Raw genomic sequence first — 18,706 nt, 5'->3', positions numbered from 1 at the left:
AGGAACAACAATGGATAAGGATGACATGAACTTTCATGGTTTTGGTATTGCCTGGTTAAGAGAGGTTGGCTTTTAAAATCAGAGTTCTTATTGTCATCCTTGGTGTGGGGAGACACCCATGAAATCATCCCTTCTCAATAGACTGTGGTTTCCTAACTACTGATAAGAACGGAGCTGGAACTTTAGTCGAGTGTTGCTTTTTTGGCCCTCTTTTTTGTTCTGTTTTTTAATCTTCCACTTTCCAAGAGATATTTGCTGATGACTGAAGAGGTGAATTTTGATGTTCAAAGTTCCCATTCATAGAATCATAGAATCATAGAGTTGGAAGGGGCCATACAGGCCATCTAGTCCAACCCCCTGCTCAACGCAGGATCAGCCCAAAGGATCCTAAAGCATCGAAGAAAAAGAGTTGGTTCTTATATGCTGCTTTTCCCTACCCGGAGGAGGCTCAAAGCGGCTTACAGTCGCCTTCCCTTTCCTCTCCCCACAACAGACGCCCTGTGAGGTGGGTGAGGCTGAGAGAGCACTGATATCACTGCTCGGTCAGAACAGTTTTATCAGTGCTGTGGTGAGCCCAAGGTCACCCAGCTGGTTGCATGTGGGGGAGCGCAGAATCGAACCTGGCATGCCAGATTAGAAGTCCACACTCCTAACCACTACACCCCAACTGTGAAAAGTGTGTATCCAACCTTTGCTTGAAGACTGCTAGTGAGGGGGAGCTCACCACATCCTTAGACAGCCTATTCCACTGCTGAACAACTCTGACTGTGAAAAATTTTTTTTCCTGATATCTAGCCTATATCATTGTAGTTTAAACCCATGACTGCGCGTCCTTTCCTTTGCAGCCAACAGAAACAGCATGGTCCCTCCTCCAAGTGACAACCTTTCAAATACTTAAAGAGGGCTATTATGTCCCCTCTCAACCTCCTTTTCTCCAGGCTGAACATTCCCAAGTCCCTCAACCTATCTTCATAGGGCTTGGTCCCTTGGTCCCAGATCATCCTCGTCGCTCTCCTCTGTACCCTGTAACCAGGTTGGTCACACAGGATCCGTTGGAGACAAATCCATGCTGACTTCCTTGGATCACCAAATTGTCCTCCAGATGTATGCAGATTGCTCTCTTTAATATCTGCTCCATTATCTTCCCCACAACAGAGGTCAGAATCATTGATCTGTAGTTTCCCGGGTCATCCTTCCTCCCTTTTTTGAAGATCGGAATAACGTTTGCTCTCTTCCAGTCCTCCGGGACATCTCCAGTCCTTAAAGAGGTCCCAAAGATGATGGACAAGGGTTGTGCAAGTTCTCTGGAAAGTTCTTTGAGCACTCTAGGGTGCATTTCTTTCGGCCCAGGGGGTTTGAACTCATCTAGTGCAGCTAAATGCCTTTCGACAACCTCTCTGTCCATGTCAGCCTGCCACCCAGACACTATCCCTTGGCTACTGCCACCTCTAGATGTGCCTAAACCCTTTGACCTGTGGGAAAAAACAGATGTAAAATAGGCACTAAGCCTTTCTGCTTTCTCTGCATCTTCCATTAGAGTTTGTCCATCCGTACTCAACAGTGGGCCTATTGCCTCCTTTATGTTTGCTCCTCATATAACTGAAAAATCTTTTCTTGTTACAATGAGCTTCCCTGGCCAATCTTAGCTCACTCTCAGCTTTGGCCTTTCTGATGATTGACCTACAGTGCCTAGTAACCTGTAGGTACTCTTCTTTAGAGCTCTGTCCTTCCCTCCATTTCCTGAACATTTCCCTTTTCTTTCTTAGTTCCTCTTGAAGTTCTCTGTTCATCCAAATAGGCTTCTTAGAGCTCCTGCAGTGTTTTCGTCTTTCTGGGATAGTCATGGATTGAGCATGCAATAGCTCTTGTTTGAGTAGCGCCCACCCTTCACATGCTCCTTTCCCTTCCAGCATTCTCGTCCATGGTATGACACTCATCATGTCTCTGAGTTTATTAAAGTTTGCCCTACGAAAATCCAACATCCGCGTCTGGCTACAAGCTTCCTTGGCTCCCCATCTCAAAAGGAATTCTATGAGGACATGGTCACTTCCCCCTAGGGTCCCCACCTCCTTCACCTCATCCACCAACTCTTGCCTGTTGGTCAGTATTAAGTCCAGTATGGCTGAACCTCTTGTGGGTTCATCTACCATTTGATAAATGAAATTGTCAGCCAGGCAGGTCAGAAACTTGCATGACTGAGGACGCTTCGCAGAGTTTGTTTCCCAGCACACATCTGGGAAATTGAAGTCACCCATGATGACAAGGTCCTGCCGCTTGAATATTTTCCCAAGCTGCTCACAAAGTGCAGCATCCACATTCTCTCGTTGGTCAGGCAGTCGGTAGCAGACACCAACCACCACACTGTTTGTTTTCCCCTCGCTTATGTTCACCCAGATGCTTTCCAATGTAGATATGCTCTCCTTCACTAGAATTTCCTGACAGGTAAGCCCTTTCCTCACATACAGTGCCACTCCTCCACCTCTTCGATCTATTCTGTTTTTTCTGAAGAGTTCATATTCATCCACTATTACATTCCAGTCATGAGAATCATTCCACCAAGTTTCTGTGATGCCTACTAGATCATACCTTTCCATCAGCATGAGAAGTTCCAGCTCTTCCTTCTTATTGCCCATGCTTCGGGCATTAGTATAAATACATCTGAATCCTTTTACTTTTGGTTCCCTATGAGCTGGCCTTCCTGGTTGGGCTGCCCCGTTCCTTACACTCTCCTTCCTTACACTCTGTATGTTGAACGTCTCCTTCCCCTTTTGGCTTCAGTTTAAAGCTCTCCTGAAGAATCACCCCAGGTTCCTGCCAAACACATTCTTCCCCAACTTCAACAAGTGCAGTCCATCAGGTGCTAGTAGGCCTTCTTCAAGAAAGCCTATCCCATGGTCCCAGAAAGCAAATCACTCCTGCTGGCACCAACTACCCAGCCACTGATTCACCACCATTATCTTCCTCTCCCGACGCATTCCTCTTCCCTTGACAGGCAAGATCGAAGAGAATACCACTTGTGCCCCCATTTGCTTGAGCTTCCTCCCTAGATCTTGATAGTCTGTTTTAATAGGAGCGATGGTATTCACGGAGATGTCATTTGTTCCCATGTGAACCATCACAAATGGGTAGTGATCCGTAGATTTTAGGAGTTTGGGCAGCCGTTCTGAAACGTCTTTAATTTTCACCCCTGGCAAGCAACACAGCTCTCGGCTTAGGAGGTCAGGCCCAGCTACATGACGATCCATTCCTCTTAGTAGGGAGTCTCCAATTACCAGTACTCTCCTTTTTTTTTCTTCTCAACACCGTTTCCTTCTATCCCTGTGGCCTCTTCACTTTGTCTTAGACTTTGTTTTGGGACCTATTCCCTCGTTGACACTTGCACCTCCTCTACAAGGGCCTGAAATCTATTCTGGAGATCCAAAGGCCCCAAGAACCATCTCGCTCTATGCCGTTGAGTCTTTATCCTAACTGTCTGCAGAGGCTTCGTAATGAGGTCAATCCCCTTATCCTCTTCAGGACTGGTTGTATCGTCTTTATTCAGAGTTGCACAGCTCCTGTTTATGAACTCCTTCCCTTTCTTAATTGCTGTCAGAGTAATAATCCTCTCTTTTAAGCCTCTAATCATTTCCTCCAAAAGTCTTACCAGCTTACACTTGGGGCAGATGTAGTCCATCTAATGGGGCAGATGTAGTCCATTCCCTGCATCTCATCATAGAGAACATGCTAGACCAGCAGTTCTCAACCTGGAGGTTGGGCCCCCTTTGGGGTTCAAACGACCCTTTCATAGGGGTCGCGGCAGGGTGAGCAGCTTAGCCGGGGGGGGGGGCGCTGCCACTGTTGCCGTTCTTCCTGCAGTCGCCCATGCTTGGCTGCCAGCCGCTCCAGCAGTGCCTCCAGTGCAGCGCAGTGTCCCACCAGGCGCTCCAGGTGGCGGGACAAGAGGCAGAACTGAACTGAGAAACCCCGGGAAAAAACCAATTTATATACCATCATGAACAATGGATCTTCACGCCATTGGTCAGTTTCGGTTTAATTTTTGTGAAAGAACCCTTGCATAGTTTTATGGTTGGGGGTCATCACAACAGGAGGAACTGTATTAAAGGGTCACGGCATTAGGAAGGTGGAGAGCCACTGTGCTAGAGGCTGATTTCAAAAATAAGAGTGATGATGTCTGGTTTATGTATGTCAAATTCCCCTCTGTTTCCAGTTAAGCCCTAATTCATACATGACTGGCACTTTGAAGGATTCTTGGTTGAAAGCAGGGGTAGTCAAACTGCAGCCCTCCAGATAGCCCTCTGACAGAAATGTTGATTCTTTGAACTTAGGCAGATAGTGAGTGGGTGGACAGAATGGATTCTGTCAGTGCTTAGCTTTTGTGGCCCTTTCTTGCATGCATATTTGGGTTTGGGAGGTGACTCTTCCAGGCCAGACTTGCTAGAGATTCTGTTTTTTTTTTTGGGAGGGGGGGGTGGCATCATCTGGACATGAAATTGGGGCCACTGTGGGTGGGCACGTAATTGTGAGTTTCCTGCAATCCGCAGGAGGTTGGACTAGATGACCCTGAAGAACCCTTCCAACTCTATGATTCTAAGAGCTAGATTTGGGCCTACAGTAGCACCTTAGAGACCAACAAGTAGGAGCTTTTGAGAGTCAAAGCTCCTTTTATCAGATACCCCCAAAACCTATTGGTTTGTAAGATGCTACTGGACCGGACTGTCCCTGTTCCACTGCAAACCAACACAGCTACCCTCTGAAACCTTGCAGAGAAAGCCACTGATCAAACTCGGGCTCGTGAAAATTGTAGTTCTTGGACATCTGGAGAGCCACAGTTTGGCCGCCCTGAGCTAGATTCATAAAGTTTTCAGAAGTGTTGAAAATCCTTCAGCCAGCATAGTGTGGTGGTAGATCAGAGTGGCAGACTCTAATCTGGAGAACCGGGTTTGATTGCCCACTCCTCTTCCATGTACAGCCAACTGGGTAAAGAGGCCAGAACAGTACAGATCTCATCCTGTGGACTGCACACTTATTTGATAAATGGCTTTTCTGTGACAGTTTTGAGTTTATAACATTTTGAACTTAATAACAATTTAACAATCATAAACTATGTAATGATTAGCTACTCAACCATGAGTGCTGCTTAATTTAATGTATGGCCAAGTCAAGCATCGCCTTATGTTGTCTCTGCTGGGCATAACTGGTAGGTGGGAGAGAGCTTCTGGGTTGATGTTGCTCTGCTGGCCTCAACCAAAGGCTTGGTGGAAGAGCTCCATTCTGCAGTCCCTGTGGAACTGTTTTAGTTCCTAAGGGCCATGATCATTTCTGGGAGCTCATTCCACCAAGTGGGGGACAGGACGGAGAAAGTCCTGGTTCTGGTCGAGGCCAGACTCACCTCCTTGGAGCCAGGGATCACCAGTTTGGAGACCAAGACGTATGAGGAAAGGTTGAGGGAGCTTGGTATGTTTAGCCTGGAGAGAAGACAACTAAGAGGTGACATGATAGCCATCAAGTATTTGGAGGACTGTCACATAGAGCAGTGGTCCCCAACCTTTTTATCACTGGGACCGGTCAACACTTGAGAATTTTACTGAGGTCCGGGGGGGAGTAGTCTTTTGCTGAGGGACGTCGCCACCTGAGCCCCTGCTCTACTTGCTTTCCCACCGGCGCCCCTGTCTTCCCACTGCCCGCTGGGGGTGCTGCCAGCAGCAGCTGTGTAGTGCCACACAGAGGGGGAGCCCCAGCCATAACAGCCGCTGGAGAGCACCAAAGGTGAGCCGGCGGCAGAGGGCAGGGCAGCCCCCGAGGCAGAGGACGAGGAGGAACTGTGGCCCAGTACTGACTGATCCACGGATCGGGACCAAGACCGAGACCGGGACCAGGGGTTGGGAACCACTGACATAGAGGATGGAGCAGAATTGTTTTCTGTTGCCCCAGAAGGCCAGAACAGAACCAATGAGATAAAATTAATTCAAAAGAATTTTCAGCTTAACATCTGGAAGCTGTTCCTGACAGAGCGATTCCTTGGTGTAACAGGCTTCCTCGGGAGGTGGTGGGTTCTCCTTTGGAAGTTTTTAAGCAGAGGCTAGGTAGCCGTCTGACAGAAACGCTGATTCTATGAACTTAGGAGAATGGGTGAGCAGAAGGGATTGGCTCTTGTGGCCCTTTCTTGCATACCCAGGGAAAGGCCAATTGCTACTTTGGGGTCAGGAGACAAATTTCCTCCAGACCAGACTGACCAGGGATTCTGGTGGGGGTTTTTTTTGGGGGGGGCATCATCTGGACATGCCATGGGGTCACTGTGGGTAGACAGGTAGTTGTGAATTTCCTGCATTCTGCAGGGGGTTGATGACCCTGGAGGTCCTTCTATGATCCTTTCTGAGTGCAGAGCTCTTTGGGGGGGGGGCTTAAGCAGAGATGCAGTCCCTCAAGTACGCAGGGCCCAGACTGCGTATGGCTTTGAAGGTGATTACCAAGACCTTAAGCCTGATCTGGAATTCAACTGGTAGCCAGTGCAGCTGAACCCCATAATCAGACTAAAAACAGTCTGGCTGTGTTTCTTTCCATAGGGTGTGCTGATCTCCAGTGCCTTGACACAATGCAGCCGATGGAGCGGAAAAGACAGGGTTACATACATGAGCTGATTCAAACGGAAGAAAAATACATGGATGATCTTCAGCTTGTGGTAGAGGTGAGATTTGTTTGGATGGAAAGAAAAAGAAAGAATAAGTCTCCTCATAGAACAGTAGTTCTCAGCCTTCCTAATGCCGCGACCCTTTAATACAGTTCCTCCTCTTGTGGTGACCCCCAACCATAAAATTATGCAAGTGTTACTTCACAGAAATTAAACTGAAACTGACCAATGGCGTGAAGAGCCATTGTTTATTATTATTGTATATAAATTGTTTTTTTCCCCAGGGTTTCTCATTTCTGCCTCTTGTCCCACTATACCAATCTCGCTCTTTTCCACTGCCCCAGACAGATGAACGCTGTATCTCTCTCTCTCACACACACACACACACACACACAACAAGCTGCTCACCCTGCCATGAATACTCTGAAAGGGTCATTCGGCCTCCAAAGGGGTCCCAACCCCCAGGTTGAGAACCACTGACATAGAACCTTCAGTGCCTTATAAGATAGACGTAGCGATGTGTCATTCAAATAAGAAGATGGAAAGGCCTATCATTCATAAATTAATATTCTTAATTATCAGTTAAGCTGGGCCCATGGCTCTTGTGGGGCTGTGAGCCTACAGTGTTATGGGGCCACATTGCATTCAGCACAGATAATTGGAGTCAACTGATTTGTGGCCTCCTCCTATAGTAGCCTGATGTGGATAGCTCAGTCCTGTCAGATCTTGAAAGCTAAGCAGGGCTGATCCTGGTAAGAGTTTGGATGGGAGACCTTCAAGGATTTGGGTGACAGTTCCTCCAAAGAACACTAGGGGTCATGACACAGAGTTAGGAAATGACAAACCAAACCTACATGTCCTTTGCCTGGCTGCCAGATGATCGTCAGATCTCTAGCTACATGAGACATGCCCTACAATAAATAAATTCTCCCACAGTGCCCCCAATCAGCAGTAGTGTGGGTGGCAACAGGCATCATTGGTGCCCCCAGTGGATTGGCTACTGGGGTTTGGCTCTGGGGCAGCAGCCTGCTAGGAACTTCCCTAGTACATTAAATGGCTAGTCCACCACTGCATTAAGCTTCACCCATTGTTAAAATGGACAGCTTTCCTAAAACATCGGATTCTATGAACAGAACCTCACTTTGCCTTCAGTTGGTTTTCTCTGCCCTTTTTAAAAGAACATTTTATCTTTCGCCTCACCAGAAACCTGTAAGAAGGCAGCTTACAAAGTAAAAACAGAAAGGTGAATCCTGTCTTCTGTCCTCTCATTTCACTGAGCATTGTTTATAATCTTCCTCCAGCCAAAGGAGTTTTCCGCCAATTTAAGTGGCTTTTCTACTAGACAAAGAGCTACGTAAGTTGGACGAAGGCTCCTTGGAGGCGCCGGCAACACAATAAAAGCAACAAGCATAAGAATGATCAGCAGTAGAGCTACAAACACAGCATAAAACAATATTCAGGACCCGGGCACTGTCTTAACCAGTGGGCAAGCATGGTGTAGTGCAGTGGTCCCCAACCTTTTTATCACCGGGGACCGGTCAACGCTTGACAATTTTACTGAGGCCCAGAGGGGGAGGGGGAGTCTTTTGCCAAAGGACGTCAATGCCGCCTGAGCCCCTGCTCCACTTGCTTTCCCGCCGGCGCCCCTGACTTCCCGCCGCCCGCTGGGGGGCGCTGCCAGCAGCAGCTGCGCTGTGCCACGCCAAGGGGGAGCCCCAGCCATGGCGGCCACTGGAGAGCACCAAAGGTGAGCTGGCGGCAGAGAGGCAGGGCAGCCCCCAAGGCAGCAGCGGGGGAGGAGGACAAGGAGGAGCCGCGGCCCGGTAACGACTGATCCACGGACCAGTACCGGTCTCTGGACTGGGGGTTGGGGAACACTGATGTGTTTGTTTCCTCATTCCTCCACATGCAGTGAGCTTGAGCCAGTTGCAATTCTCTTAGGGGTGTTTTTTCAGAGCTCTGTTATTGGGGGAGGAAGGGAAAGGTGTAAGCCACTTTGGGACTCCTGGTAGTGAAAAGCGGGGTATAAATAAACCAGCTCTTCAAAGAGGGCAGGTGCCAAATGCCCCACCCAGAGAGAGGAGGAGCAACCACTTACAGCCCCACCTCCCCAACAGAAAAGAGCATCTAACTGGTCGTCTGGGGTAGGGTTGAGGGCTCCCGCACGCTTCGGCCACTTTGGCAAGCACTGCCACCCGAGGCAGCCAGCACCATGGCACAGAGGGGAGGGGTGGCACTTGCTAGCGAGCTGCTGCCGCCCCTACCCTACGTGCCACGGCACTCGGGTGTTAGTGCTTGCCTAAGGGCACCGGAGCACTCAACCCTAGCCTGGGGCTCAGGCACCCGGCTTGCAGTGGTGGCAACAGTGAGCCCCCCCCTTGTTTGGACCCCTTTGCAGCAGGGCCCTGGTAGGGAGTAGTGGTGATTCTGGGACCCCATCCTGGTCTTCCCCCAGAGCCTTCCAATCACGCCTACAGCCCCAGTGAGGAACCTAAAGCAATATTTTAAAAATAGCTTTTTAAAAAAAGATACCACCTCTGAGTTAAAAGCATAGTAAACAGGAAGGTTTTGGCCTTGTGCCTGAAGGGGCAGGAAAGTCTATGCCAGATGAGTCTCAAGTGGGGTGGGACAGTAGTCCATTGTGCAAGTGCTCAGAGCCTGGGCCACTGTGGCTAGATCACGCGTTTTCAGGACTGGGGGTCACCAATCAGTAAGCAGAAGCCAGTCAAAGCCAGCACTACTTGCCAGGAAAGAGACTTGGGCCTCCAGCCGTAAGCCAAGTTCTAGCGCAGGGTGTCATGACAGCCCTGGAAAGATTTCCCAAATGGGTGGGAGGTAATTCATTTTTATATCCTTATCCATGGTTCTTCTATATATTTGTGAAACAGCCTGTGGGGGGGTGGAATATGTCCGTCTGTCCAAGCTGGAATAGGGCCAATCAGGAACTGGCTGCACCCTGATTGGCCCTCCCCTGCCGCTCCTGCCCTCCTTGCTGGACTCTAGCCTCTTTGCTCTCAGATGCCCTCAGTGCCTGGAGCCAGCAGCAGGTAAGGAGAGAGGGCCCTGGGCAAAGGGTCGTGGTTGAGGGCCTGCTAATGAGGGCCTGCTAACGAGGGCCTCCCAGCCTGCTGACTGCCTGCTAAGGAGCTCTGTCCTGGGCCTACTAACAAGCTGGCTAGTCCCCGCCTGCCTCACTTGATCCGGCTGCAAGCTGCGGCCCAAAGCCACCTTAAGTTGCCTGGCCGGGGGAGGGGACCCTTTCAAGACCCGTTCTTAGGAACGGGCTTTGAAGCTAGTATATTTAGAATTCGTTAAACATTTATCTGGTGATATGACCATATAGGGTCATGTCAACCCACCCACCCCTTCTGGCATGTGCGGAATGAGTTTTTATTGGGGGGTCTCCCATCTAAGTTAAGGGTCAGTAAGCTGACCCTTGCTTAGCTTCTAAAACCTGATGACATCAGGCTAGCCTGTTCCTTCCAAGTCACGGCAAAGCTGCAATGACGGTTTTGAGAATTCTCAAATGTTTATTAGAATGAGACCTTTACTCTAGCCCTGGCTCCTTTACCAGTAGCATGGCAGTGGTGTTTTTTTTTCTTTTCTTTTTGAAGTGGTTATTGGAATGTCATATGAGGATCTGGGGAATGCAGGTTCAAATCTCCACCTTGCTGAATAGATTGCTGGGTGACCTTGGAACTGTTAATACTTTTTTAGCCTACTCTTCCTTACAAGACTATTTTGGGGAGGAGGGCTGTGGAATGGGGAGTCACTTATGCGGCCCTGAGCCTCCTAGGGGAATCAGTCTGCTCCTGCTTTCTCGGTGTATTTCTAGATTTTCCAGAAACGAATGGTCGAAGCGGGCTGTCTCTCAGAAGCAGAAATGGGACTGATCTTTGTCAACTGGAAGGAACTCATTGCGTCCAATACAAAGTTGCTCAAGTAAGTCCTCTTAGCATTTGGTGAGTTAGCATTTTGTGGGGTTTGGCTGCCTTCATTAAAAAGATGAATTTATAACTTGTAATAAATCCCTCCTTTTTTGCTGTAAAGTCACAGCTGACATGTAGTGACCCTGTAGGGCAGGCTTTCTCCACCAGGGTTTCGTGAAACCCTGGGATTTCTTGTCAGCCCTGAAAGGGTTTCCCAAGTGGGTGGGAGTTAATTAATTTTGTTAAACGTCTATTGGGTAAGATGACTATATAGGGTCATGTTGACCTGCCCCCCCCGAAAATGGTCAGTGATGGGGGCATGAATGGGAGCAGCCCCAGGTGGGCATGTACACATCTATCCTTCCCAACCATATTCTGCATGATCATGCCACTTCTGGGGCTTCTCGAAGCCTGAAGAATGTTTCAGGGGTTTCTCAATGGTAAAGAAGTTGAGAAAGGCTGGGGTAGAGCTTTCAAGGGCGCAGAAGTTCAGAGGTGGTTTTCCATGGCCTGCCTCTCCGGTCCTCCTTGGAGGTCTCCCATCCACAGCTAACCCTGCTATGCTTCCAAGTTCTGATGGGATCAAGGTAGCTTAGGCCAGTGGTAGTCAACCTGTGGTCCTCCAGATGTCCATGCACTACAATTCCCATGAGCCCCTGCCAGCGTTTGCTGGCAGGGGCTCACGGGAATTGTAGTCCATGGACATCTGGAGGACCACAGGTTGACTACCCCTGGCTTAGGCTATCCAAGACAAGGCAGTACGTTCATTCAAACATAAAATAGGTAGAGATTGATTTATTTCATTTCAAATATTTTTGAGCCTCCTTCCCATGAAATTTAGGGTCCCAGAGGCAGTGAACAATAAAAACTCTGAAATAAGATTAAAATGAATTAAAATAAAAGTAAAACTCTCAAACAAGATTGTTCCCTGAGGAGGGCATTCCTGAATTTTGGTGCCATGATCAAGAAGACCATATCTGATGTTGCCACCCATCATTCCACAAACACTGGGCCAAAAACTGGAGCAAACTCCTTGGGACGCTATTTCTTTACTGGCCCACTGGCCTTAAATTTCCAGTGTGACCAGTCCTGCCAGAGGGGCGGGGTTCCCGGGCAGGGCCTAGCAACCAGGTGGAGAGTTGTTGGGGACCAGTGTCCCAGGAGAAAAATTCAACAGAAAAATTGTCTACTTGCAGGAAGTTTGGGCCATAGAGTTATCAGCAATTTCTAGAGCTACCCAAAAGTGAGAAAGATAGCTCTAGGAATCACCAGAAACTCTATGGTCATGACTCATCATTAGATGAGAACTTACTGTTCTTTTTAATTTTTCTCCCCAGTCCAATTGCCCTCTTGCCAATTTGGCCCACATTTCCACTTGCCAGTTAGGCAAACATCAGTGAGCAGGAGCCATAATGAGGTCTACCAACATAAGCAGACAAGTGGGGACCCTACAGAGGGGAGATCTTCCATGAGACATGACACAAGCCCTTGCTCATCTTCCTTATTGCAGTCGGAAGGTGTCAAGTCAAGCCACTCCCTCCTTTGCTTTCTCCTCCTTCCAGAGCATTGCGTGTGCGTAAGAAGACTGGGGGCGAAAAGATGCCCGTGCAGATGATTGGTGACATTTTGGCTTCTGAGCTGTCTCACATGCAGGCCTACATACGGTTCTGCAGCTGCCAGCTCAACGGAGCAGCCCTCTTGCAACAGAAAACGGACGAAGATTCAGACTTCAAAGATTTTCTGAAGGTAGGGCATCCCGGAACCTCTTGAGCCAGTTAAGCCAAAATGCGCCATTGAGACACGACTGACTTGTGGTAGTTTCAAGGCAAACGGTTAAGCACAGGTGGTTTGACAGCACCTTCCTTTGCAGAGCCTTCCTTGGTGGTCTTTTAAAGTCTTCCTTGGAGCTTAGCTTCCAAGCTCTGGCTCAGGGGTAGTCAAATTGTGGCCCTCCAGATGTCCATGGACTACAATTCCCAGGAGCCCCTGCCAGCATTTGCTGGCAGGGGCTCCTGGAAATTGTAGCCCATGGACATCTGGAGGGCTGCAGTTTGACTAACCCCGCTCTGGCCAGTCTGGGCTATGAGGATTGTAGATGTCAACTGGATTTCTCTGTGCCGACAGACCACGGGTTGTGTTACATTTGGTTAACGGATCAGGAACCAGTCTCAGGAATGTGCATTCCCACCCCCAATAAATGACTTGTGCTTTAATGACACTCACTAGAGCAGGGTGGACAAACTGTGGCTCTCCAGACGTCCAGGGACTACGATTCCCATCAGCCCCTGCCAGAATATGCTGGCAGGGCCTCATGGGAATTGTAGCCCATGAACAACTGGGGAGCCACAGTTTGGCCACCCCTGCACTGAAGCATATGAGATTGATGGCTTTCAGGCCTTTTTAAGGCCCTTTTAGCTAAATTATAGCCTTGACCTGAATATCTTACATTAAGACTTTGATGCTGCTAGTTCTTAGAGGGTAAAGGTAAAGGTATCCCCTGTGGAAGCACCGAGTCATGTCTGACCCTTGGGGTGACGCCCTCTAGCGTTTTCATGGCAGACTCAATACGGGGTGGTTTGCCAGTGCCTTCCCCAGTCATTACCGTTTACCCCCAGCAGCAAGCTGGGTACTCATTTTACCGACCTCGGAAGGATGGGAGGCTGAGTCAACCTTGAGCCGGCTGCTGGGATCGAACTCCCAACCTCATGGACAAACAGCTTCAAACAGCATGTCTGCTGCCTTACCCTTCTGCGCCACAAGAGGCTCTTCTTAGAGCATAGTTATGTTCTTTTCAGCTTCTGGTGACCCTATGACCAGTGTTGCGTATCCCTTATACTGCTACCACCCACACTCATTGCGGACGCAGTTTGAATCCCCTGGTAGGTTTGGGATAGAAGAAGAGTTGGTTTATGTACTACCTGCTTTTTCACTACCCAAAGGAGTCTCAAAGCAGCCTTCCCTTCCTCCCCCTCCATATTGCCCTGTGAGATAGGTGGGGCTGAGAGAGCTCTGAGAGAACTGTGAGTGGCCCAAGATCACCCAGCCGGCTGCATGTGGTGGAGGAGTGGAAACTCGAAACCGGTTCTCCATATTCGAGGCCACCACTCTTAACCACTACACCACGCTGACTCTCCTGCAACCTGTGTATCTATGGACAGGTGTCATGGCTAACTTTCTATGATGAAGGTTCTATTCCAGGGGTAGTCAAACTGCGGCCCTCCAGATGTCCATGGACTACAATTCCCAGGAGCCTCTGCCACCGTTCGCTGGCAGGGGGCTCCTGGGAATTGTAGTCCATGGACATCTGGAGGGCCGCAGTTTGACTACCCCTGCTCTATTCCTTGTCTAAGTTTTATATGAGCTGGTTCCATTCTTACGGGGGCTTCCAGGGACTCTTGAATTTTTTCTTGGCAGTTTGCATTAAATGGGCGGCTACCTTCGAGTCCGTTAGCACGTTGGAGACCAAAAAGATTTTGGGAGTGTAAGCTGTTGAGACTCAACGCCCTTCATCAGTTATGAGAGAACTCGGACTCCCAGGATCTTAATGAAAATCTTGTTAGTCTCCACGGTGTTAACTGTTTCAAACAGCTTTGAGAGTGTACATCAGTAGCATGAGTCCTTAAATCAGGGGTAGTCAAACTGCGGCCCTCCGGACGTCCATGGCCTACAATTCCCATGAGCCCCTGCCAGCATTCGCTGGCAGGGGCTCATGGGAACTGTAGTCCATGGACGTCCGGAGGGCCGCAGTTTGACTACCCCTGCTTTAAATGATTAATGGTCTTGTCGATGTTCTGCTTTAACCTGTAGAAACTGGCTTCAGAACCTCGCTGCAAAGGAATGCCCCTCTCAAGCTTCCTGTTGAAACCCATGCAGAGAATTACTCGCTACCCTCTTCTCATAAAGAGTGTGAGTATCCGGTTCTTCGTACCCTAAAGTCCTGGATGCAGTCCAGGAGCCACGTCATGGTCAGCGGGGGTGTTCATACGAATGCAGTCCAGAAGTGGCTCTGCCTTTGGCATGATATGGCGTGTTTTGTTACATGGTCAACAGTGCATCATTCTTGTCCCAACCAGATTCTGGAGAACACCCCAGAATCCCACCCGGATTCCACAAATCTGAAGCTGGCCCTTGAGCGTGCCGAGGAGCTGTGTTCCCAGGTTAATGAGGGCGTGCGTGAAAAAGAAAATTCAGACCGACTCGAGTGGATACAATCCCATGTGCAGTGTGAAGGACTTGCCGAGGTAACCAGGCGGGGTGGGGGTAGGGGTGGACTATAACCCTAGGATCTGGGGAAGCAAGACAGGGGTCCCCAATCTTTATTGGTCAGTGGGTGTATTTGGAACCATGGCACAGAGTGGTAGGTGCAACAACAAAATGGCTGTCGTAGAGGGCGGAGCCAACCACCGAATGTCATTTGTGGCTTCTATTGCTCTCGAGCCCAATACAGAATTACAGGTTTTCCAATTTCTCTGAAACAGCTAGCTGGGTAGTAGCAGGACAGAGAGCGGCAGGAGATACAGGCACTCAGGCAAGAGGGACGAAGATCAGGAAGGGACTCTGGTTCAGTGGGAGAGCATCTGCTTAGCATGCAGAAGGTCCCAGGTTCAATCCCTGGCATCTCCAGTTAATGGATCCTGCTAGCAGATGTTGTGAAAGACCCCTGCCTGAGACCCTCGTTAGCTGCTACCAATTTGAGCAGTTACTGACCTTAATGGGCCAAAGGCCTGATGCATTATAAGGCTGTGGGTGTACTGAAACAGCTGGTACCATCTTGCTGATGGAGGCATGCTTAAGAGCAAGATGAGATGAGCGGGTGAGGCAGGGAGAGGAAGACCTTCCTTGCACTAGTGAACCTGCCTGATGTTCATACAATAGCATAGACCTGCTGGCAGGGGCTTGTGGTAATTGTAGTCCATGGACATCTGGAGAGACACAGTTTGGACACCCCTGGCATAGAACCGCTGCCTCCCTTGAGGCTTGCAAGGTGGCTTTGGCTGTCAGTCCGATCTGGTGCACGGTGGCACAGTCGCATCTTTGTGATGTTATGCTCCTTTCCTTCCCAGCAACTAATTTTTAACTCTCTGACCAACTGCCTGGGCCCACGGAAACTTCTGCACAGCGGCAAACTTTACAAGGCAAAGAGCAACAAGGAACTCTTCGGCTTCCTCTTCAGCGACTTCCTGCTTCTCACCTATATGGTCAAGCAGTTTGTCTCCACGGGCTCTGATAAACTGTTCAGCCCCAAGTCGACATCTCAATTCAAAATGTATAAAATGGTGAGTAAAGTTAACTGGGGAAGTTGGACACTGGGACACAGGAGGGGACAAGAATCTTTTCTTGCACCTGGACTGTTCTGCTCTCTGGTGGTCAATGATGATTTTTGTCTTATTGTAGACAAATCCTCCATAATTAGTTTGTGATGAAAATGTACACATCTTAGCATTGTTTAGCTCCCCAACCTTTTTATCACCAGGGACCGGTCAACGCTTGACAATTAGGAATGGCGTCTTTATATCCCAGCCAGAAGGTGGGAAAAGTGCTGCAAAGAAGGAGTCAGGGTGCAAGGCACAAATAGACACTGGGAATTCTCAGGTTCTACTGATTTGATAAGTCAGAATTCTTTATTATTACGGTACTAGACCAGTAGTCAAATTACAAGATACATAAAAACATCTGGCATTAACAAAAAAGAATCATTGATGACTAAAATATTATAAAATATAAAACATTCCAGCTATAAGAATCATTCTGGTTTTAAAACTCACAAGCATTATCTCAAGCAATTGAGACTATCTCTACCTAAGTTGCTCCGAATCCAACCAGCTCTTCCTTATTTTGATAGCTCTCCAAGCAAATCTGGCCACAACAGAAGTTATTTCTGTGCTTTTGTCTGACAACATGTCTGTGATTGCCTCTGAGTTGGGCTTATTCTGTAGGGAAGATATAAGTTCTCCCCTGAACTGAGCGTATAGATTTGATAAGTCTTATAATCACTGGGTCACACCTGTATGTTCATCATTGGGTAAACATGATTCTATTGCAGTGGACCACTGTTGGACTGGAGCAGCAGTACCAAAGTTTGAGTCCAGTGGCATCTTTAAGACCAACCAAGTTTTATTCAAAGTATATGTTTTTGTGTGTAAAGCGTTGTTCTTCAGATACCTTTATCGGAAGAAGCGTGTGTGCACCCTGAAAGCTTATATATAGTAAAACTTTGTTGGTCTTAAAGGTACCACCAGAGTCAAACTTAGTTCTATTCCACTGAGTTTTATTGTCCTGTTGGAAAATTCCATTTAGGGTGTTCTCCCTTTCCCACATGACAATCCCACTTAATTGCTGCAGGCTTGAATGTGCATGCGTTAGCTAGAGGCAGAATGTGCAAGTGGCGATTTTGAGCTATTTTTTGAACATCTGGACATCTCTGTAGAGTAACTGTGTCAGTGGCTGTATGGTTGTAAGAATAGGCAGATGTCCATTTCCGAGCAAGCTGAAGTTATTGGTGTACACTTTCGGTATCATCCTTCCAAGTGGTCAGAATTTTGACACTTGTCAGTTACAGTTCTGTGGGGAAACAGTTGTCTGTATTTTTCCAGAAGGGCAAGTGTCAGATACAGATAACTACCCTGTATTCTCGCGTATAAGCCTAATTTTTCAGCACCTTTTTTCACTCTGAAAAAGCCCTCCTTGGCTTATACGCGGGTGTATAGGGTAATTGAAATAGAAGCCAGCCAATCGTTGCATTGCCTTTTGCAAAGCTGAGCTTGCTCTGGCAGCTTGTAGGACATCAACGGTTTGACTGAGGGACTCTGATATTTTTTTTCCTTTTGCCTTCACTTCTTCCTCTTTTTAATCACTTCTTCCAAACTATTCTTTTGGTTTCTGTGGGTGAAAAGCGGGGTACAAAAACCAGCAGCTATTCATCCTCTTGACTTTTCTGTGTTTGTTGGAGGGGGGGAGGCTGCATGGGAGAGCCTGTGATGATGGAGCATTTCCCACCCTCGGCTTATATGCGAGTCAATAAGTTTGCCCAGATTTTATGGTAGAATTAGGTGCCTCCTCTTATATGCAGGTCGGCTTATATGTGAGTATATAAGGTACTATTTTAGTTTTTTGTCAAAGTGGATTTCTCCCCCCCCCCCCTAATAATCGAAGTTAACGATCTTTTTGTTCCAGCCCATTTTTCTTAATGAAGTCCTGGTGAAATTGCCAACCGACCCTTCAAGTGATGAGCCGGTTTTCCATATCTCCCATGTCGACCGAGTGTACATCCTAAAAACAGGCAATGTCAACGAGAGGTGAGCTCAGAGAGTCCTAATCTGATATGATGCTTCAGGGGTACGGGACTGACACAGGGGGAAATACTCCCTGGAGAAATAAGACAGGATGAAGGTTCCCCGGGCTCATAGGAAGCCCCCCCCTCCCCTGCCTTGGGTCCCAGTGAGAAAGGCAGAGCATGAATGAAAAGGAAACATAATTCTCCAAGTTGCAACCAAGCTGGGCTGGGGGAGCGGCACACAACTCTGTCTGAGGCTTAATTGTTATAGTACGGAGAACCTCTTCCTGCACTTCCACAGGTGGAGGATCACAGTCTGAGCAGGCAGCACACAGGAAGCAATTCAGCAGATGCTGAGAAGGGTCTTAATGGCTCTCAGAGAAGCAGACAGTTTCAATATGCAGGCTGATGTTCATGACGTCTATAGTGTTTCCCAAACAGGGGTTGGAAGGGGCCCCTGGAATTTCCCCTGGCCGTTTTTCTTGTTCCCTCTCCCCGCCCCTCGCCCAAGCAGGAGTGGTTTAGTCCAGGGGTAGTCAACCTGTGGTCCTCCAGATGTTCATGGACTACAATTCCCATGAGCCCCTGCCAACAAACGCAAATGAATGGGTTAAGGCAGGGGTAGTCAACCTGTGGTCCTCCAGATGTTCATGGACTACAATTTCCATGAGCCCCTGCCAGCAAACGCTGGGGTAAATGGGCCATTGGCCTGATCCAACATGGCCTTCTCTGTAAGAGCCCTTATGCCATACAGGGAAGGCCATGTGAATTACAGGTCCCCCAGGGTCCCTGTGCCAGAAACCAACCAATGGGAAAGTGCTTCTGGAGTTCTGGCCCAGCTTGTGGGCCTCCTGTTGGCCCCTGGGTTTGGTCAGC

General features: G+C 48.6%; 2 protein-coding genes and 1 non-coding gene across 5 annotated transcripts in view; 2 read left to right on the top strand and 1 right to left on the bottom strand.

Moving 5' to 3' along the window:
* The window catches only part of ITSN2 (intersectin 2), a 115,667-nt gene that overhangs the window by 91,523 nt on the left and 5,438 nt on the right, over positions 1-18,706 (top strand). For all 3 annotated transcript variants that reach the window (XM_077316940.1, XM_077316957.1, XM_077316949.1), the window contains 7 exons: positions 6,564-6,685; positions 10,464-10,570; positions 12,120-12,303; positions 14,365-14,463; positions 14,631-14,798; positions 15,621-15,833; positions 17,731-17,852. In XM_077316940.1, the coding sequence (XP_077173055.1) occupies positions 6,564-6,685; positions 10,464-10,570; positions 12,120-12,303; positions 14,365-14,463; positions 14,631-14,798; positions 15,621-15,833; positions 17,731-17,852 (1,015 nt within the window). The remainder of the gene's footprint in view (positions 1-6,563; positions 6,686-10,463; positions 10,571-12,119; positions 12,304-14,364; positions 14,464-14,630; positions 14,799-15,620; positions 15,834-17,730; positions 17,853-18,706) is intronic.
* Positions 15,110-15,180, top strand: TRNAA-AGC (transfer RNA alanine (anticodon AGC)). The gene has a single exon. It is a non-coding gene; the product is annotated as a tRNA-Ala (tRNA).
* LOC143827432 (protein FAM228B-like) overlaps positions 16,160-18,706 on the bottom strand; it is a 43,842-nt gene continuing 41,295 nt past the window's right edge. The window contains exon 10 of the mRNA XM_077317020.1: positions 16,160-18,415. Coding sequence (XP_077173135.1) covers positions 18,390-18,415 — 26 coding nt within the window. The 3' untranslated portion in view covers positions 16,160-18,389. The remainder of the gene's footprint in view (positions 18,416-18,706) is intronic.

The sequence above is a fragment of the Paroedura picta genome, chromosome 1 (genome assembly GCF_049243985.1).
Source record: "Paroedura picta isolate Pp20150507F chromosome 1, Ppicta_v3.0, whole genome shotgun sequence".
Taxonomy (NCBI): Eukaryota; Metazoa; Chordata; class Lepidosauria; order Squamata; family Gekkonidae; genus Paroedura; species Paroedura picta.
This window is presented reverse-complemented; position numbering and strand designations above follow the sequence as displayed.